The 19,477-nt window shown below is 42.4% G+C and overlaps 1 protein-coding gene across 4 annotated transcripts in view; it reads right to left on the bottom strand.

Annotated features, from left to right (window-relative positions):
- Window positions 1–10,029: 10,029 nt before the first annotated feature.
- The window catches only part of LOC128457183 (transcription factor COE1-A), an 81,758-nt gene continuing 72,310 nt past the window's right edge, over window positions 10,030–19,477 (bottom strand). For 3 of the 4 annotated variants that reach the window (XM_053441756.1, XM_053441757.1, XM_053441758.1), the window contains exons 12-16: window positions 18,311–18,376; window positions 18,043–18,205; window positions 17,632–17,814; window positions 16,105–16,293; window positions 10,030–13,949 (exon numbers count right to left, since the gene is read on the bottom strand). In XM_053441756.1, the coding sequence (XP_053297731.1) occupies window positions 13,918–13,949; window positions 16,105–16,293; window positions 17,632–17,814; window positions 18,043–18,205; window positions 18,311–18,376 (633 nt within the window). In that variant the 3' untranslated portion in view covers window positions 10,030–13,917. Of the gene's footprint in view, window positions 13,950–15,316; window positions 15,386–16,104; window positions 16,294–17,631; window positions 17,815–18,042; window positions 18,206–18,310; window positions 18,377–19,477 lie in introns of all 4 variants that reach the window. The other variant, XM_053441755.1, reaches the window with a different exon arrangement.

Raw genomic sequence — 19,477 nt, 5'->3', positions numbered from 1 at the left:
CAGCATCCAGGGCGTGAGAGCTCTCTCTCTTTCTCTCTCTCTCTGTCCGAACACACACAAACACACACACACACACACACACACATACGCACACACATGCACACACACACACACACACACACATACGCACACACACGCACACACACGCACACACACGCACACACACACACAGACCGAACACACATATTCCACTCTTGTCCTGGTCTCTGTCAGTCATGCTCTGTGCTCTCACTCCTCACTCTTCTGATGTCATTTGGAAGTGGATTGATGGGTGGAGGGGGCTTATGAGGGGAACACACATGTGCACACACACACACGTACGCAGAGAGAGAGAGAGAGCAAGAGAGAGAGTGAGAGAGAGAGAGGGAGAGAGAGAGGGATACGGTGGTGTGTTGATAGTGAATTATTGTTTTTTAATGCCTCACACTGTGTCTGATCCAGAAAGTAAAGTCAGGCCAAATAGCCGTTAATCAAACCATTGCACTGTATATGTCCACATGTGTGTGTGAGTGTGTGTGTCTGGGTGTGTGCGCTTGTGCCTCCGTGTTTGTGCATCTAATTTCTGATGCCTGCGTCAACATTAACAAAAGTCACAGCGGTCGTAAAATCCATGCGAACACTCATAAACACAAACAGCGTGTGAGAAACTGAGAGGATAAAGTAAGAGAAAGGGAACAAGGGGGAGAAAGCAAGAGAATGGAAGGGGGGCAGGGGGGGTTGGTGGGGGGTTGAAGAAGAGATAAATAGAGAAAGAAAGTGATGTGGAGAAAGGATAATGGCTTCCATATGAGAATGTCAGGGCTTTTTCCTGCTTGCTCCTCGGTGTAATCATATCAGCAGTCGGGTCGTTTCCAGCCTTCATAAATGTGAAGTATGCAACGAGTTTCAGGATCCAACTTCCTTTACATAAACACCCCTTAGAAAAACAACCCAGCTGGATGTGAGTGTAAGTGTGTGTGTGTGTGTGTGTGTGTGTGTGTGTGTGTGGGTGTGTGTGTACGTGTTCACCCCTGTGTGTGAGAGGGGGAGCACACATACAGTATGCCACACAGTTTTTGTGTGTGGCATCCTGGAATCAAGTGTATTGACCTATAGTATAAATTATGTATTTGTGTGTGTGTGTGTGTGTGTGTGTGTGTGTGCGTGTGTGTGTGTGTGTGTGCTGACTTTAAAGTGATGACTGAAGTCGTCTAAAGTTATGAGGTGTCAAACCATTAAGCCACCTTCACTGCATGAACCTGCCACAGGACCATGTGTGTGAATAGCACCTGCACCGATATTAGGCTACATTCACATTAATACATTCTGAAACATGCTGCAATGTTTACGTCCACACCGACACTTCTTCTAGTACTGAAACGTTCTTGGCATCGTGTTAGTTTGAAAACTCGGTGGTTGTGTTGCAGTGTGGACGAGCAACAGCAGAGACGTATGGAAACGATAACTCAGTCACAGGCGTAAAAGTTGCCGACGCTTACTGTCGGTATCAGTTCCACCTCATCTCTGGTCCTAGAAAAGAAATCCCTGCTCTTAATTTTCACTCTAGATGTTTCTCATTCATAGTATTTTCTTCAACTATAAGGATCCAACTGCAGGTTTTCAGGCGAGTCTTTGTGTGGAGGGAGATTACTACGCAACAGAGATTGTTTCAGTTTTAAAACACACCATAACACTAAGATGTGTTATGGTTCAAAACAGCTTGAGTTTCCTTTTATTCCTTTTTATTGATAATTGATAATTTTAGTGTCATTAAAGTTCATGAATAGTAATGAAAATTAGCATAGTTTTAATGGTGGTGACACGTAGACTTTTTATTTCAAGTGTCATTTCCGTCTATGGGGAGGTAAGTGGAAAATATACTATTAGTTGTTCACATGCACAATGTCCCTGCTCTGTAGCAATATCAGACTATACCTCTTATCACATTCAGATGCTGATTTATGAACGTGCTCATTATAATAAGTTCATTGTTCAATTTTGGGGGATTGAGGCAAAAAGTCAGATAATATTTATACCAGCATGTCAACAACCTAAATGACCACTTAACTCATTTATTCATAACACGAGTGTACCAGGCGCACACACGCCAGTGTGAGGTAAACCTGGACCATGTCACAGTAACAATAATAAACACATAGTAAAGGTTTAGTTCAGTTTATGCAGAGAATTAAATAACTCATGTAAACATCTCATTCAAATCATCGTGTTGAACTGTAGCTTCAGTCGCGGTTTGAATGGTGATCTCTTCAAAAAATGTTATTTGTATTTATAAAACAAGACTTGACTCACACGACTGAACTACGGTGCTGCTGCTAGAAAAACGTTATATGTGTTTTTCTAGGTTTTGTTTCAGAGAGAGGCTGCTGCACTGAAGGGTTAAATGTCCGTGGCAGCTGATAAACTATTGAGAACTGTTCGATCCCCTTTGGTGTGTTTCTGTGTTTACTGCAGCGGGGGAGCAGCGGGAGATCAAACCTCGCACAGCGCGCGATGCTGCACACTCGAGCCATGGTTCTCTGAAAGAGGCTCCCGGGGGTCGCTGAGGGGGTCAGTGCAGGCTGCAGACCTCCTGCCTGAGCACTCAGCTGGCAGCCCAGAGCTTCAGAGCACTGCACTGGGGACATGTTGGGAAACTGTAAAAACACTACGGGTGTGTGTCAGTGAGTGAGTGTGTGTGTGTGTGTGTGTGTGTGTGTGTGTGTGTGTGTGTGTGTGTGTGTGTGTGCGTGTGTGTGTGTGAGCTGTATGTACTCGATACTCAAATTAGCTAATACAAGACTAAAGTTAAAAACACAAACACACACACTCACACACTCACACACACACACACACACACACACACCACATATCTCACGGTTGACTGGGCACAGGCATTATTTGATTGGCTTGGGCTCAACAGCAACACTCAGACAGACAGAGAGGATTATGGGCAATTGAGCTTCACTCTGAGAGGTTAAAGTGATCCATACTTCCTGTATATAAAAGTCTGTTCTGCTCCTTTTTTTATTGTTGATTGAAATAACACAGCTCCGATTCAACATACGCTCGGGTCAAACTCTCACATCTGCTTTTCGAATCACCTGATACCTGGAGTGGGATTCAGTGTTAAACTATATGGACAGTAACTGGTGTGCTTTATGTTTTCCTGCAGCAGGAAAAGCACTTTGTTTGGATAAGCATAAAAAGTTGTGGCCATGTGCTTGAGGGCAAGGGGTCGTCAACAAATCACAAAGGCCACATAGACCTTCTCACCAAGGGAGACACTTTTGCACAAGGTTATGTTTTTATTGCAGTTTCTCTGATGGTCAGCAGGACTACGCAAAAAAAACAACTACTAAACTGATTTTCTTTAAAACTTGCAGAAATGTGTTCAGGCCAAAAGATAACCCCTCACATTCTGGAGTGGATTCAGATAAGAAATTACGAGATTTTTCCGATTTTATTACTTGTTTCCCAGAGAATAAATAATGTATCTTGATTAAAAATAAATCTTTGTTATTTTGGTGACTCAGATCAATTCTAGTTTCACATACATTTACACTGCAACTAAACATTTTCTCACCTTCACGCTTGTGCTCTCACTCGGCCGTGCTTTGTGGTTTCAGAGCGTCCTGCTCTGACTTTCCTTCTTTCTGCTTTGGGAACAGAAACTAACGGTCGTGACATTTGAATTTTTTGCTTTCAACACGACGGCTGCACCGTTCATACAGAATGTCTGGGACGGGACTTGATGATATCATATTCACATTCTGTAGTGTGACACCACATATGCGCACAACCTTTATACAATGGAAGTGACATCATCATGGTAAACCAGAAGTGCTGCATTTACTTATTTCTGCGATGATTAACGGGATGATATCATTAATCACTGCTGCCAATCACCACACATTGCTGGGCGTCATCACTCCGATAGTCTCAACTTCCTGGCAGCGATGATATCAGTGTGCAGTAAGTGATGATGTCAGAGGAACGCAGATTAGAAGTGGCTACGAGGAAGAGCACGAATCTGACAATTTAATCATTCACAGATCAACGTATGGCAAGAGAGAGGATTCTGGAGATAAATCAAATTGGATTCAGGAGAGTCCAAGACGAGGTCAGAGTGAGAGAAAACTGATTCCAGCAACAATAAAACAGACGTTTTATTAGGATTTATCAAAGGTAACTTATACAGAGAATATAACACTAAATAATGCAGTAATGATGAAGTAACAGGGTGTGGTAATCACAACAACAAATCACAAAACACAAATAGGAAAACACAAGGACAAATGAGGAAACATAATTATCTGTTTTGTTTTGTGATTTAAGCTCTTGATTTACACTTTAGGGTCACCATACTCATCATAAGATAACTATTAAATAAAAATATAAAAAATATAACTCTATAGAATACGAGCATTTTCTTCTCCAGCTGCATTTTAAGTTCCAATTCAAAATAAAACATAATGTTACAGATATTTCATTTTGAAAAAATAAGGAAATGTTTTCCACTTCCTCAAACGTTACAATTACCTCTACACGAGAATAACAAAATCTTGCATTCATTTTGTTACAGGAGAAAGCCTCAGTGTCTCGCTGGCTGCCACTGACGACAGTCTGGACACTGTGTGACAGGCCTCCGCTGCCATAAATCAACAGTGTGATTGCTGTATTGTCACATTTCGGCCAAAGCCCGAGGGAAACATACCATCACCTGTGAGGGAGGAGAGAGGAGGGAGGTGAAAATGTGTGAGAGAAGAGGAAGAGGATGGAGGGAGGAGGTGGGAAAAGAAAAAAAAAAGAGGCAGATGTGAATGTATTCATGGGAAATGGATTACTAGACGCACGAGAGAACGATAATTGTTTGGAGTATTCGTTCCAAGTCCCAGCTCAATTTCAAACCCTCCACTTAAGTGAGTGGGTAGGAGAGAGTGTGAGTGTCTTTCAGTACGTGTGAAAGTGTGTGTTACAAGTGGTTCTGGAGTGGCATCAGTGCCGGGTGTCATCCTCTGTACTTAGCTTTAGCACACCTCATTCAAATGCACAGGCCAAACCTTGAACACACAAACATGCACATGCACACACACGCACACAAGGTAAGGGTTCATTGTTCTGCTGCTCTTGATTGTCAAATCTTAGAGCAACACCACCTTTCCATCAAGAGAATAATCCATTATCCCTCACACATTATCTATGTGTCACCCTCCTCTTCTTCACATCCTTCCTGTCTCGTTGATACCCTCTCCTCTTCCTCCATCACCTGCTGACGCCAACATCTTTCCTCTCTAATCATTTTTATCTTCTGCTTTTGTTAATTCATTACTTTCACGCCACACTTTCTACATCCAAGCTATATTACTATTACTACTACTACTATTAATACTACTACTACTACTAATAATAATAATAATAAACTTTATTTGTATAGCACCATCTCAGTTAAAAGTTAAAAGAGGCTACAATCATTTTTTTCTTGATGTGTCAAACTTGCAAACAATTTCATTCCTGCTCATCCAGCCGATGCAAAATTATGCATTATCTTTCGTTTGTACTTCTGGCTCCCTGGTGAATATAGGTGCAATATTCATTACTGGCTGTGACAGCGTGATTACACCTTGAGAGTCTGTGTATAGCTGATCGCAGACACAAACCTTGGAAGCTTGGGTCGGGACATTTTCTGGAGTTGTTTTTTTCCCGCATACGAAGAACACAGCCTGAGATTGTTCGGGTCAGATGCATTCATTGCAACAGGAAAAATTCAGCAACATTTAGGCGAGGGCTAGAGCATGCAGGAGGAATTCTGTGTTTTTGTCTCCATCGACACTGACGTCAGCTCTTATCACAATATGCTCTCAAAAAGTTGTTGTCTTCTTTGGTTTTACATTCCAAGATACTCACATTTTCCAGCTGTATTCTCGAATGGACTCACTTGGACATTCTACAGAGATTGTAGTTGGTAGTTGACAGAAAAAGTTTCACAAAATGTCCGAAGCAACCTTTTTGGACATTTGCGTTCTCACATACAGCCCCTCCAAAAAATGTATGGACTTCTTTTCCGGAGAAACATGTGTAATGGGGAACAACATTAATAAGAACTGTGGTTGAAAAGATCAACATGAAAAATTAAGATGGGAGTGGTCTGACCCATATTAGCACTGTGTTCTCATGTAAAAAAAACTGTATTTGTGTTGCAGCTGGTGTGAACTCCTTGCAAAATGGTCTCTGGATCTGTTTTGGCTCCGGTTTTGGTCTCCACCAACTCCTGAGAGAAAGAAATATCTGGCTCTAGCGGCTAAATTCCCCACAAATTTCACGATAGTTGCTAATGTTTGTGTAACGTTTAGTTCTGGGGAGGAGCGCACTGAATAGCTTATTCACTGAAAACAGCTGCATACTGCCTGCTTAAAATGACGCTACAGAGCAGTAAGGGTTTTGGGCGGCACAGCAACATAGCTACAGAGCTATGTCAAGTCGAGATTGAAATGATAAGTAACAGGTTTAGCACTATGAGCGAGGTTTCTCACATTGTTTTCACATTTGTTATTTTACATAAAAAAATGGGTTGCCTTTTTAAACCATGTGTGAAAAGTCAAAATATAAGAGCCGTAACTGGAAAAGTCACTTTACAAATCCCACATCTGATTGTAATAAGTGAATCAGGTCTTTTCTCTGGAGTTCGGTTTTGGAAAGTGAGCAGCTGTTGCACAAGGAGATGAGCCTCAGTGGAATAGAGAGGAACTCCACAGTGAAACGTGAACACCTACCTGCTACCAGATATTTTAACCAGTAAAAATATTGTAAACGTCAAAGTTAACGAGTTTACATTATGGTTCAGCTGCTTCACTCTTTAGATGCTCAGCTTCTCAAGATGTAGTAGACCTCTGTTGTTTGTGTAATCCTCTTTATTTAAGCATCTGACAAGTGCATGTGGACAAATTTATCGAGCCCTATTATGTTTGTGAAGATAAAATGCTACAAGCTGAGAAAAAATAAAGATAGACAAAATTTTTTTTAAAAATAAATCTGGATTCAGTTTTTGCTATATCATCGTCAGCAGGGCACAGGGACGATGAGGGTGATCTGAGAAATATGTAAGAAAGTAAAGGCTGCATATAAAGATAGACAACATGACAGCTCCCCAAAGGCTGATGAACCTTGATCGCCACCTGGTAGCTGGCTGTACTACAGATAATTAGAAACCCTGCCTTCTCCATGTTAGTAGATAGGACATGGACCAAACTAAAAAGTAAATGTAACCAACAAATACTTTATTCCTCAAAGAGCTTTGTGAAACATTATGATTGACAGCTTAGACTGGTTTGTGATTGGTCAAGCTTGTGTATCGATGTTCTGATGTTTGTTTTAAAGCATTGTCATTTGTCATTTTTGTTGAGCACTGTGTTATATTGTAAATGCAGTGAAGAGTATGTACATTTACTCACTCAAGCTCCAGAAATACCCAAACCTAGTTATGTTTTAGAACAACAGCACTCTATTTTGGAGGTATGTTTTGATTTCAACCATGAAAAGCCACATTCACCATCATTTGCAGGTAATAAAGCAGCTCTGTCCACTTCCCTCTGTCCTGTGTTGCTGTAATTTGAAATGAACTGTGATATTCTTGGTTTTGAAACTGCTCTGTGAGCGGAGCCAAACCTTAAAAGAAGGCTCACTGTCAGCATGTACAGGCTGTGTAAATAAAGGTTTTGAATCCAGCTGAAGGAGGAGGAAGGGAGGAGCTTTGGGTGTGTGTGTGTGTGTGTGCGTGTGTGTGTGTGTGTGTGTGTGTGTGTGTGTGTGTGTGTGTGTGTGTGTGTGTGCGTGTGTTTTTCCTGATGGGGTTAAGTGCATCAAGAGTGTGATGTGGTGATGGAGGGAGGATGAGAGGGATAAAAGAAGAGGAGACAGAAAAACGAGAGGAGAGATCCATTAGCTAATGGATGTGTTCAGTCCTGTCTCGTCAGACTTTCACAGAGTCTCTCTCTCTCTCTCTCTCACACACACACACACACACACACACAAAACAAGCCAGTGAACTGGCCTGTTGTTTTTTTTTAAATGTGCATGTGTGCATTTAGTACACAAATCGACTCAACTTATTAAAACAAGGCCTAAAAGAAATTCACAAACTGTACTCACGTCAACTGTAAAATAAAAAGGACAGATGTGTCCACAGTCTCTGTACATGTGTGTTTGTGTCTGTATGTGTGTATGTGTGTATGTGTGTGCCATGAGAAACTAATTGGTGTCAATAAGACATCTGTGGCTTCTCTTTGATTAAGCCTGCAGGCTATAGGAATAGAAATATAACACCTCACACATATACACACACACAACACACACTGCCTGTGGTCGAGCTGATAGCAAACTCCACGCAGGGCCCATCTGTCTCATTACAGAAACGGGTCTCAGTAGAGAATTTGTATTGTTTATGGACACACACACACACACACACACACACACACACACACACACGAACACTCACACACATGGGCACAAACTATATCGTTGGCAGTGCTGGTAGCCTTGCTCAACATCAGAGCTGTTGGACACAGAAACAAGTTGATGTGACAGAAAGAATGGAGAAATAAAAGATTGGGTAACACTTTAACCCAAAAGGACCTCTCTGGTTTTACTGGAATAGAGCATTTGAATAGAGGAGGATGTCAGTGATGGGCGATGAGTCACATTTCAATCTGTGTATTGCACTTTTATTTATGTTGCAACCCTCCAGCTTTAAAGCACGTTGAACGGCACTAATCTGGATGAAAGGTGACAAAGTCTGGGAGGTTAAGATGTTACTCAGCGAAAAAGAAGAGGAGCCAAAATCTGAAATTGACAGATTCAGACACAGGAACTCAAGTCTGTGCAATTTAACATTTGTTAATTCAATCCTCAAACTGCTGAGGGGGGAGGGGAATGCAATTTTTTTTCCATTTGTGACCTGAGGAGGCGAGGAGGCTGTGACCTGGATGGTGCCTGTCCTTGGTGAAGCTCTTGGCCTGAGCCCTGCCCCTCCTGGGGTTAGGGTTAGGGTTGACTAGATGTGTCCAGTGAGCAAACTGGTCTGAGTTCAGGTTGAGGTGCAGGGGAGGTGGTCCCTCGAAGAGTAGAAATGAAACTCCTTATATTCAAATTGTTTGTCCTGGCTTGCTGGTGATGGCGAATGTACATTCAGGCGTTACCTCGTGTTTAGAGCTGGAGGTTGAGTAACCATGTGTCTGAGAGCGGTGAAGTGATGAAGCCAAGCTGGCTGCCGATGGTCAGTAAATCTAAAAACTGCTTGTTACCGTGCGATGGCTTGAGTGTGGAGGACTCGACTGATCAGACATCTGAGACACATGAGTACAGCTACAAGCGATTACTTTTCAGAATTTTTCCTAACAGCCCCCGAGTGAAATGTCTGGAGAAGTATAAGTGAGCCCAGAGGAAATGAAACTGAAAAATGTACAGAAAATTGATATGGGGTAAGTGGACGTGTTGATAACGTGCCTATGAAGAGAGGGTAGCAAAAGAATATACATTTCTCAGGATAAAAAAAAGAAGAGCTATACACGTAGAAAACAACGATGAAGATGTCAACGTGGAGAGACAACGAGTTCCGAGAGGTTTTGGTGATGTGCTGTAAACTGCAATGTCATGACTCCTGCCTGCTCTACCGAGGTGACACCCCTGGTCTCTTATTTCTGTTGTTGCGAAATTCGTATAACGTGGACTATCAAGCTGTGTTCTTAAAATGTAAAAAGTCAAACTCCTGAAAATGTCCAGGCCTAAGTTTCTGGAGCTCATATCTGAGAACGACTTGAGAAATGAGCCCAAACACAAATCAAGCACAAGCGATGGAAACCAGGGAAGAGAAACAGGAGACTGGTGGCTGGACCAAATCAACCTGGTGATTCATCAACGCTCTGCTGGCTCTAGAGAGGACGACTAGAAACCTCCACTGCTTGTCGCCGCCTCACTTTAGAACTACCCCTCTGCTGTATCATGTTGTTTGAGTGACAGTGATTCGCTACAAAGCAAGAAAAAGAAAAAGAAGACGCCTTTTCACAGAGAAGAAAGAACTTTAATTAAATATAGTGACGAGTCAAAAAGTTACTTTTACACTTCAAAGTTCAAAATAATAATAATAAAAAAAAAATCAACATTATCATCTTTACAGTAGTTTCCTCTGTACTTCCACACCGGTACTGCTGATAACGTGTGTGTGAATGATGACCGCCACTGAATCCAGACAAGCCGCGATGAAAGTGTTCACTGTTGTTTGACAAGTGCTTCATCATACTTCATTAAGCCAAACCCTCGAGTCAATTCTTCCTGTACAGGTATTTAAACTATGTAATATACAAAACACATAAAAAAAACAAAAAAAAAACATCCTTCAACTTTAATTAAAACATCACATTCTTCTTTTTAAGGGAAAAATGATGACACTCAGTCACACACACATGCTCACCAACAGAAGAGTGGTCTCCAGACCCTTGTTTGAGATCAAATAAATAGGTGGCTCATTTTTTTTTAAAGGAAAAGTGAAGGCAAAGAAAAAGCAGAAGGCAAACATACAGAGTATTAATAGCACAATCAAAACAAGGTGGGGGAGGGAAATGAAGGAGAGGAAGGGAGCAGAGAGAGGACAGAAAACCTGACTGGAGCAGGAGAAAGGAGAGAGAGAGAGAGAGAGAGAGAGAGAAAGAGAGAGAGAGAGAGAGAGAGAGACATTTGTTCCATCCATCTCTTTCTTTCTTCATCATTGCATGAAAGACAAACACAGACAATCATATTGACAAATTTGTAAATGCTACGTCGAGATAATGCAACAGAAATATGCAGACTTTAACATTGATGATACAAGATGAAACTTCCATAACTTAGAAATGATTTAAAAAAAAAAAAAATACACCATGGCTTCTTTTAGTTTGATTGAAATGAGCAGTGGAAGTTTGGCTTTTAATAAAAAGACGATATGATATAAAATCAAATAACATTCAGGTCCTCTGAAATGAGAGACAAAAGCAAATCAGAACATGAGAACATAATGAAGGGCGGGAGTTTTCTGGGTTTTAGTTGATTTCTGGGATTTTTCATAGTTGATTATGTTCCTGTTCTTTCAACCAAGTTCTTGAATACTGCCTCCAGTCTCTCTGAGGCTAATGACTTCTGGCTGAGAGGGTATTGTTCCCTCATTTAGCTTAAATCTGAAATTTTGTTTGGGTCTAGTTAGTTTTTCTGTCCAGTAAAATTCCCTTTTAAACAGTTTCTAGTTGTAGCAAATCTAAAATCTGACGCTCCTATTAAACAGACAGTTGTACATAAAATAACATTATTGGCTTATACTGCTTGTGACAAGAACACACGTGTAGAAAAGCAGGGACACTGTGGCATAAGACTGTTTGAGCATCAACATCTCAAATAAGGGCTTTGGCAAAATGAAGGGAACACAAACTAAAAGCGTTAAGACTATAGAATCACACACAGTGAGGTGCAAGCTCAGGCTGCAGGGCTGAGGGAGCAGTGACGTTCACAGCAAACCATCAGGGACTTTCCACACACTGCTAATTTAAGACATGTTGCTCGGTCCTGCGCTGTAAAAACTGTCCCATGTGGACATGGAGTCTTTACTTCTTAAGAAAATATGTGCATAAATAGGATGTAATTATGGTTTAAAGGAGACATATTATGCTTTTATTGAGGTTGATAATTGTAATTACTTACTAACACTATTTAGAAAAACAAATTACTTCACTCGGACTGTCCGTTGCTGCAGCTCCTCTGTTCAGCCTCTGTCTCAGAAACTTGGTTTTAGCTCCTGTGTCTTTAAGACCCCCTCCCAATAAAGCTCACTCTGCCCTGATTGGTAAGTTTGTGTTATATCCCAAAACTTGTTCTGTGTCATGTTTTCCCGCCAACCTGCACCTGCTGACTGGCCTTTAAGAAGCCTGAGAAGCTTCCAGCTCTCCCTCTCTCTCTGTGCAGCCAGGATCAGCAGCATTGCTATCAGCCACCACTCTTTACTTGTTCTTATCTTTAAAATAGAATTAACTCGTTTTTGCCTAAGTTAGTTGTTGTTTGCCTACTCTATGTTGCTTCCCTTTAGCCGGGTGTTGGCCACAGTTGGCCCAATCTGTCGGGATTGACCAATGACTTCCACTGTGTGTAGGAAAAGTCAGCCTCTGCTCTCGCTTCACTTGTGCGGGGGGGGGGGGGGGGCAAAAAATATATACGTAACCCACTAGAGGATAGTAAAACAAAAAAAGCAAACTATGTCTCCTTTAAATACAAAGGTAAGTGGGGCAGATTTGAAGCCACTGTACCTCAGTTAAAGAAAGTTCTTTTTTTTGACTCAACGGAAGGTTTAAAGACTTGACAATTCTTGCAGCGCAGAATTTAAGACACACCATTGTCTAGTTCTCACTAGATCAGTGGGCAGGTAACACAATCAAATCTGATTGGCTGTCTAATCACACATCAAAAAAAACAAAAATAAAGATAAGTCACAGCAAACCAAAAGAGGGAGTTAAGACAAAAACATGATACAAAATCAAATCTCACAGCAAAACTTAAGTGAAAATGGCAGCAGTCTTTAAGACATGTCCCTTGGAGGTCACCGTGGCTGCGTCCAACTTAAAAACAAATCAAATGGTCACAGGAGCGATGGACAGACTCATTGGCAGAGTTGTTGGTTCAAATCCTCGACAGTGAAGCTGCTGTTGGCATCAAGTCATCATACACCTCTCTGTTAGGTTGGAGCGTAATTCATTCATGGCCTTTGTCCAACTGACTCTATCACCAAGGAGGTTATGTTTTCACCCCTGCAGGTCCATTTGTTGGTTGTTGTGTTGTGAGCAAGGTTATGCAAAAACTTCTGGATGGATTACTACAAGGATCAGGCGTGAGCGAAAAATCTGGCTTGTTTAGGGTACTGCTATTTATGTGTGTGCAGTTTGGTGCGGATCCAAATACAATCAGTATCCAGTGAATTTAAGTGTGGTTTTCATTTGGTGGAGGAATGTGCTCCACTGAGTGCCATTCTACTCTCTCTCTCTCTCTCTCTCTCTCTCTCTCTCTCTCTCTCTCTTGAATCGAGCATGGTTCAAAACAAAATTCTTCTTGGTTTGATGAGTTACTGAATTCTCTTTCGCTGAAAGGCAGACTTGCACTTTTTTACAAAGTGAGCACACAGGAGCATCATCAGCATCAGTCACAGACAGGAAGCATCTGAATCCATCAGGCTGAATGATTGAATGTAGATGAAAGAATGTGAGTGGATTTGGCAAAGAGGACAAAAAGTGGGTGCGTGTCTGGTTTGGCTTGTCTGCGTCGGCTGGATTTCACCCTGTATGAATCCCTGCAGCTTCTTCATCATCATCATCATCATCATCATGGTTTGTTTACTCATCATCAACACCATCATCGTTAGGTGTTCTTCACATTATAATCCTTCATTAACGACCAAACTTTATAAATAGAAAATCCCTCATGTAGGTTATACAGATAGAAGATGATTATCACACGTTAACTGCACAAAAAGTAAAACAAATCGACAATCACTCAAGGGAGGAAGTGGATTCTCTCCGAAATAAATACACTTCCAGTGTCCATGGAGAGTCATGATGTAGGCGTGGCCATTCTCCTATAAAAGCATCAAGGTGTACAAAGTCTAAACAACTTATTTCCTCGCAAACATTTGTTTCCTTGCAGTTGTTTGTTTTTTTCCGTGTTAGAAAGGGCCTGAGTTGGGTTTGTTCCTTCAGATAGGGACGGCTGCGTCCATCCCCCGACCGGAGTCCGACTCCCACCGAAATCCAGGATCGGTGCGAGTGTGCTTGGTTCATCTCTCACACACACATACACACACACACACACACACACACACGCGCGCACGCACGCACACACACACACACACTCACACACACAGTCATGCACTCACACCTTTTACATGGGTGGGACAATCATTCCAGGGATTGCTGTCGGGTGGAAAGAAAAATAAACAGAGGGAGGGGAGGGAGGAGAAAAAGACAGATCTTTTTAAAAACATAGCCAAATATTTTCATCGTCATAAAAAAAAATAAAAAAACTCTCGTAAATGCATCAATATGTTTTCCCATCTGTGCAGCTGTGTGACTGCAGAGACATTTAAACATCAATAGAGGAATAAATCAGTAAAACTGAGCGAGGACACGTCAATTGAGTTGGCTGTGAGAGACGATGCTTACACACAAACACGCACATGTAACGCAGAGCCGGAACAGTTGGCGTATTTTACTATATGTTTGTGTGTTTGTGTATGTGTGTGTGTGTGTGTGTGTGTGTGTGTGGGTGTGCCTGAGAGATTGCATCATGGTGTGTGTTGTATTTAAACCCAAGGGACGGGTGTGAACACAGAGCCCAGCCCATACTGACACACACATGTGCACACACGCAAAAAAAACAACAACAGACCATAGAAATAATTAAATGGTTTTATATTTCATGGGAAGTGAAAACTATGAAAGGGAAATAATATTTATGTTGACAAAACTCTACAAATTCTAATGTTTCATCCCTACCACTATTTTTTCCTGTCTTGATGCTGCCCGCCCCCCAAAAAACATGGCCAGGTATACTGACAGTATAAAGTGTCAAGAGAGTCGAACAGCTGTCATTGTTGATCGCTCCCTAGTAAGCTGCCAGCATGTGATCACAGAGTGTGTGTGACAGAGGAAAGTACTGTGTGTGCGTGTGTGTGTGAGTGTGCGTGTGCATGGTGTTTATGTCAGCTGTGCTTTGAGGCTAAGCTTTGAGTTCCCACACCCTCGCTCGCACATGCTCTCACTTACTCACTCTCTCGCTTCACACACACACACACACACAAACACACACACACACACACACACACACACACACACACACACACACACACACACACACACACACACACACACACACACACAAGCTAGCGTAAGTTCACACACACATCCAAACAAAGTCAGTAACTCAGAGAAATAAATTCACTGTGCCAAATGTCTTTTTTTTGTTTCTGTAAATATCCAACTTCCTGTCTTTTGTTTCCCAGCCAATAGAATGACAGAGAGGAGTTACCAGGCAACAGATCTGCGCTGTGGGATGAGAGGTGAATGGAAAACTAAACGCAGGCCGAAGATGAAGTGATGTTAAGAAGGAGGGAACAAATGAAAGAAAGACGACGTGAAGGAGAAGTTGAGGTGAAAAAGCAGGAAAATTAGTGAATTGAGTTATGGGACGTTTAAAGTCTTAAATGAATTGGTCAGTTTATCAGAAGGAGCAAATGTGAGTGGTTAACAGAGAAGACCGAAGAAAGAGCTGAGGAACATACTTCAGGTGAAGGCCAGGCCTTGTAGAGAGCTGGCTGTTGAGTACTTGCTAGAGTCCACAAATGTCTGATCTGGTAGAGAGAGACGGGGACCGAGACATGACAAGGGAAGGGTGGAAGTCCAGAGGAGTAACAAGAGGAAGGGTTACAAGATAGAGAAGGAAAACAGAAGAGAGAAGAGAAAAAAAAATTGGTTCATCCAAAAGGTAAAGCAATACAAAAAGAAAGTGGATACAAAATGTTCTCAACAGTAAAAAAAGTTCATTTAAAAAGCCTAAAATGACCTAACCACACAAACTTTCAAGAAAAATACTGAAACAGTCACAAGTATTGGATGTCAACGCAGCGTGATGCTCATGTGTAATGATGTGGGGAAAAGGTTAAGGTGATGATTTGGCGTTTCGGTGCAAAACCTCAACACTGAGCAGTATGTTGTGTGTCCTCTATGACTGTCAACACTGGTTTAAGAGGTCAATAGTTCATTTGTCCAAGCGGACGTCGCATGTGAATGCATGTAGAAAATGTCATGGAAGTCTATTCAATAATTTGGTGAGGCATTTCACTAAATAACACAAATGTGAATCGAATAGTGGCAAAAGCAGAGGATCACAAAGTCAATAAGATTAATTCCTAACTTGTGTGATATTCTGTCATATTTTATCAAGTCCTGTGAGAAGAGGAAGAGGAGGATGTGAAACACAACGGGGAGGATTGTGATGGATGAGTTTCCACGGAGCAGCCCCCCCCTTTCAGCATCCTCTGGCTGACTGGCTGCTGTCATGGTAAATTACCTTGGAGCCCGTTGGCGCTGGTACACGAGGGCGGGGGGGAGGAGGAGGGCCTGACCACCGGAGCAAAGGCCGACTTCTGCTTAACGGCCGCCGACACCATGTTGGCCGGAGAGAAGGAGAAGACGCCAGAGGAGGAGCAGTTGGAGGGGAGGCCAGTGGAGGAGGCCATGGTGGGACTGGATGGGACAACTGGAGCGGGAGAAATGAACGTCGTGAGAGAGGAGAGGAATAAAGAGAAAGAGAAAGAGAGAGGGAGAGTTGTGGGATACAGAGGGGAGGGGTGGATTGAAGATGAAGGGTGAAAATAAAGATGAGAAATTATTTAATTCATTCTTAATTTATTGAAAAATAATTTATAATTTTATCAGATAAGAAATTCTCAACTTTATGTGAGACATAAAGACCTGATATATATCACACTGACGCTCATTACACGCTTCAAGTGAGAATATACTATAAGTCAACAAATATAAGGACACTCCTGTCTGAGAATGTGTTTCAACTTTAGACTGTGTTTAAAAATGAAAGACAAATAATCCCAAATTAGCAGTATCGCTCATAAACCTCACCTCCTCCATGTTATTGGATGGGACAAGTGTTCATTTTTAAGGGGTGAAATGTTGAGAATGAGTTTTGTGATTGGTCATGCATGGGTGTCAGTGGGACCTCGATGCCACGGCTCCTTCTCCCCATCGCTACTGCACGATTTCAAGATGGTGGGGCCCATATCTGGGATATTTTAGCTTCATTTTTGTACAACGGGAGGAAATGGATATGCCTCGTCCATCTTTATATGCACTCTATGGTTTAGACACACGTTTACAGCACTAACTGAGCCCTGACCTCAACCTCATCCAACATTTGTGGCTCACAGAACCACATCAAAGATCTGTCCCTGCACACGTAGCAGAGGCTGTCACCACAGCAGATCACTCTCCATTGTCCCACTATCACATCAATGTGTAATGTTTGCATGCCCACATAGTTTTGTCCGTGTGGTTTATTATGTAAATAAGGCTCTGAGTGTATTTGATGAGAAGTAACACAGGGAGGTTTTAAGTTAAGTCGACTCCTCCCAAGTCAAACATCCACATCCGCATCCAACTCCATCATCATCTTCAGTGTGAACATTTTTAGCAAATACACAACGTCTCTATGTCTTCCTCCACTATCCTATCTCTATCTCTCTCTCGCTTTCTGCCAAATGGAAAAGAGATGCAATTAACCAACAGAGAGAAAAGAGGTGTGGCTGTCAGATGAAAGTCTGCAAGCGGAGAAGGGAGGAGACGGACGGAGGACAAAATGGATTCTATGGGCTGGGAGTTAGAGATTGTTTTTGAAGACACAGAGACAGAAAACCCCAGGGGGGGAAATCTCCACACAGCAGATCTGAGACTTTCACTTTCTGTCCTTTTTAGTCTTTGTAAAACCAATTTTTTGTTCTTCTCAGCGACAATGTAGGAGCTGTATTCAAGATGTGCATACATGTACATATGTTTGCGTGTGGGGGTGAATGTGCACACTCACTAGCATAAGGCGAGTTGGCTGCAGAGCCGTTGAGGAAAGTGGGCGAGCCTCCCAGGTTTGTCATGCCTGTGTTGTTAGCGTAGCCATTCATGGTGCTGGTGACTGAGGTGTAACTGTTCTGCTGGGGCGTGGGGCTAGGCACATAACCGTGAGGGGACACACTACTGCTGCTGCGCACGAAACCTGCAGGGCACAGGGCGGAGAGGAAGACGGTCAGAGTGATGAGGACACAGGTCATTCACAACACACATCTGGAACATCTGCACACTGACAACTTTGTATGTAATAAGGATTTTAGGCAAATGGCTAAAGGTTTTCACAGGATTTCACGATAGCTGCAAGATGATGTATCTGTGTTAAAAAAGGTTTTGATATCATGTAAATACGTCGCCACACTGTCCAAGGTCTCACCCTGATTGGCCTGTTGAGGTTCGGAGACATTGACGGACAGCTGCCCTCCAAAAGAGTTCACCCCCATCATGCCGCCGTGGTTGGAGCCGGAGAGCTGGGAGTGTCCTCGGGGAACACTGTACAGAGCCTCTGCTATGTCCGCCGCACGCTTCAGGATGATCTCCTGCAGGATCAGGGGAAAACAAAAAAGAATAATTATTGAAATGAGAACTAACGCACTCATGCTTTCACACTCCGTCCTCTTTCCGTGTATGTATCTGCTCATTACCTGGTTGTTATGGGGCAAACCATAGAGGGCTTCCACCAGGTCGGCTGCTCTCTTCAGAATAACCTCCTGAGAACAGATGAAGGAAAAGAAAAGAGTTTCCTTCAGTTTTTACGCCAAAATCACAAGTAGCTTTCTTGTGCTCTTCCTCTTATGTCGTCTTAGGGGTCAGAAGTTTGAAAAATAAATCTAAGTTATAATTCACCAATATGTTAGATACAGCTTTCAGACACACACGCAGGCCGATTTCAAAGAATGACACAAAAGTGATTTAAAAAATGTGCAATCTCTTTCCTCTCTTTCCCTCCCCCCCAACACGCCATCCACCGGCATCCGTTTCACCGTCTATTCATGATAAACAAATTGCTCTTCACTCCTTTTAAAGGGAAATAATCTGCTGTCAAGTCGAGTGCTTTTATGCGTCTTCGTGACATCTCAAAGTGACAGGTATTTAAAATATGCTCTGAGGTAAATCTGAATTGCTCAGTGGGATTTTCTCCTGTGCATTGCTGTATCAGATCACATGTGGGCAGTTCTTGTCCTGAGCTGCTCTGTTGCTGTGACAGTCCAGACAATCCTTCAACAGTTCTTATTTTCTCATGTTGTGTTTTATTATAGTTAAAAAAGGAGGTAGAGGTGAAGAACTTAGTCGCAGGAAGACCTGGATGTGCCCCACTGTGACAGTTCTTTCATTTCTATTCCCCTCCAGTGATGGAAAGTGTTATTAATTATTCCTGGAAGTTATGTTTTAATCTTCCCCTTCAATTTTCTCATCTCTGTCTGTTCTCTACCCAGGCTCCTCTGCTCCCTCGATCCATTTTCACCTCTCTCGCCACCGCTCCCTTCCCCCTGCTTTGCCTCCACATAAGGGAATTGTCTCACTTATTTCCCCAAACCCACAAACACATCCACAGTACTCTCTCTTTTTTCTCAGCCTCTTTATTGTTTCTGCTCTCTTCCTCGACCGCCCACTCTCTCGATCTCTCCCTCTTTCACTCGGCTCCCACCCCGGGGTCTAAGGTGTCTTGTTTAACAGTTAATGTGTTGTCGTTTCCACAGTGTGAGGCCGCCCGGCGACAGAGAGAAAATTACTCTGTGCTTCACAGTATTAACCTGCACTGTGTGACACACACACACACACACACATACACACACATACACACACACACA

This window comes from Pleuronectes platessa, chromosome 15, assembly GCF_947347685.1.
Source record: "Pleuronectes platessa chromosome 15, fPlePla1.1, whole genome shotgun sequence".
Lineage (NCBI taxonomy): Eukaryota > Metazoa > Chordata > Actinopteri > Pleuronectiformes > Pleuronectidae > Pleuronectes > Pleuronectes platessa.
Note: the sequence above shows the minus strand (reverse complement) of the source record. Positions and strands in the feature narration are given on the sequence as shown.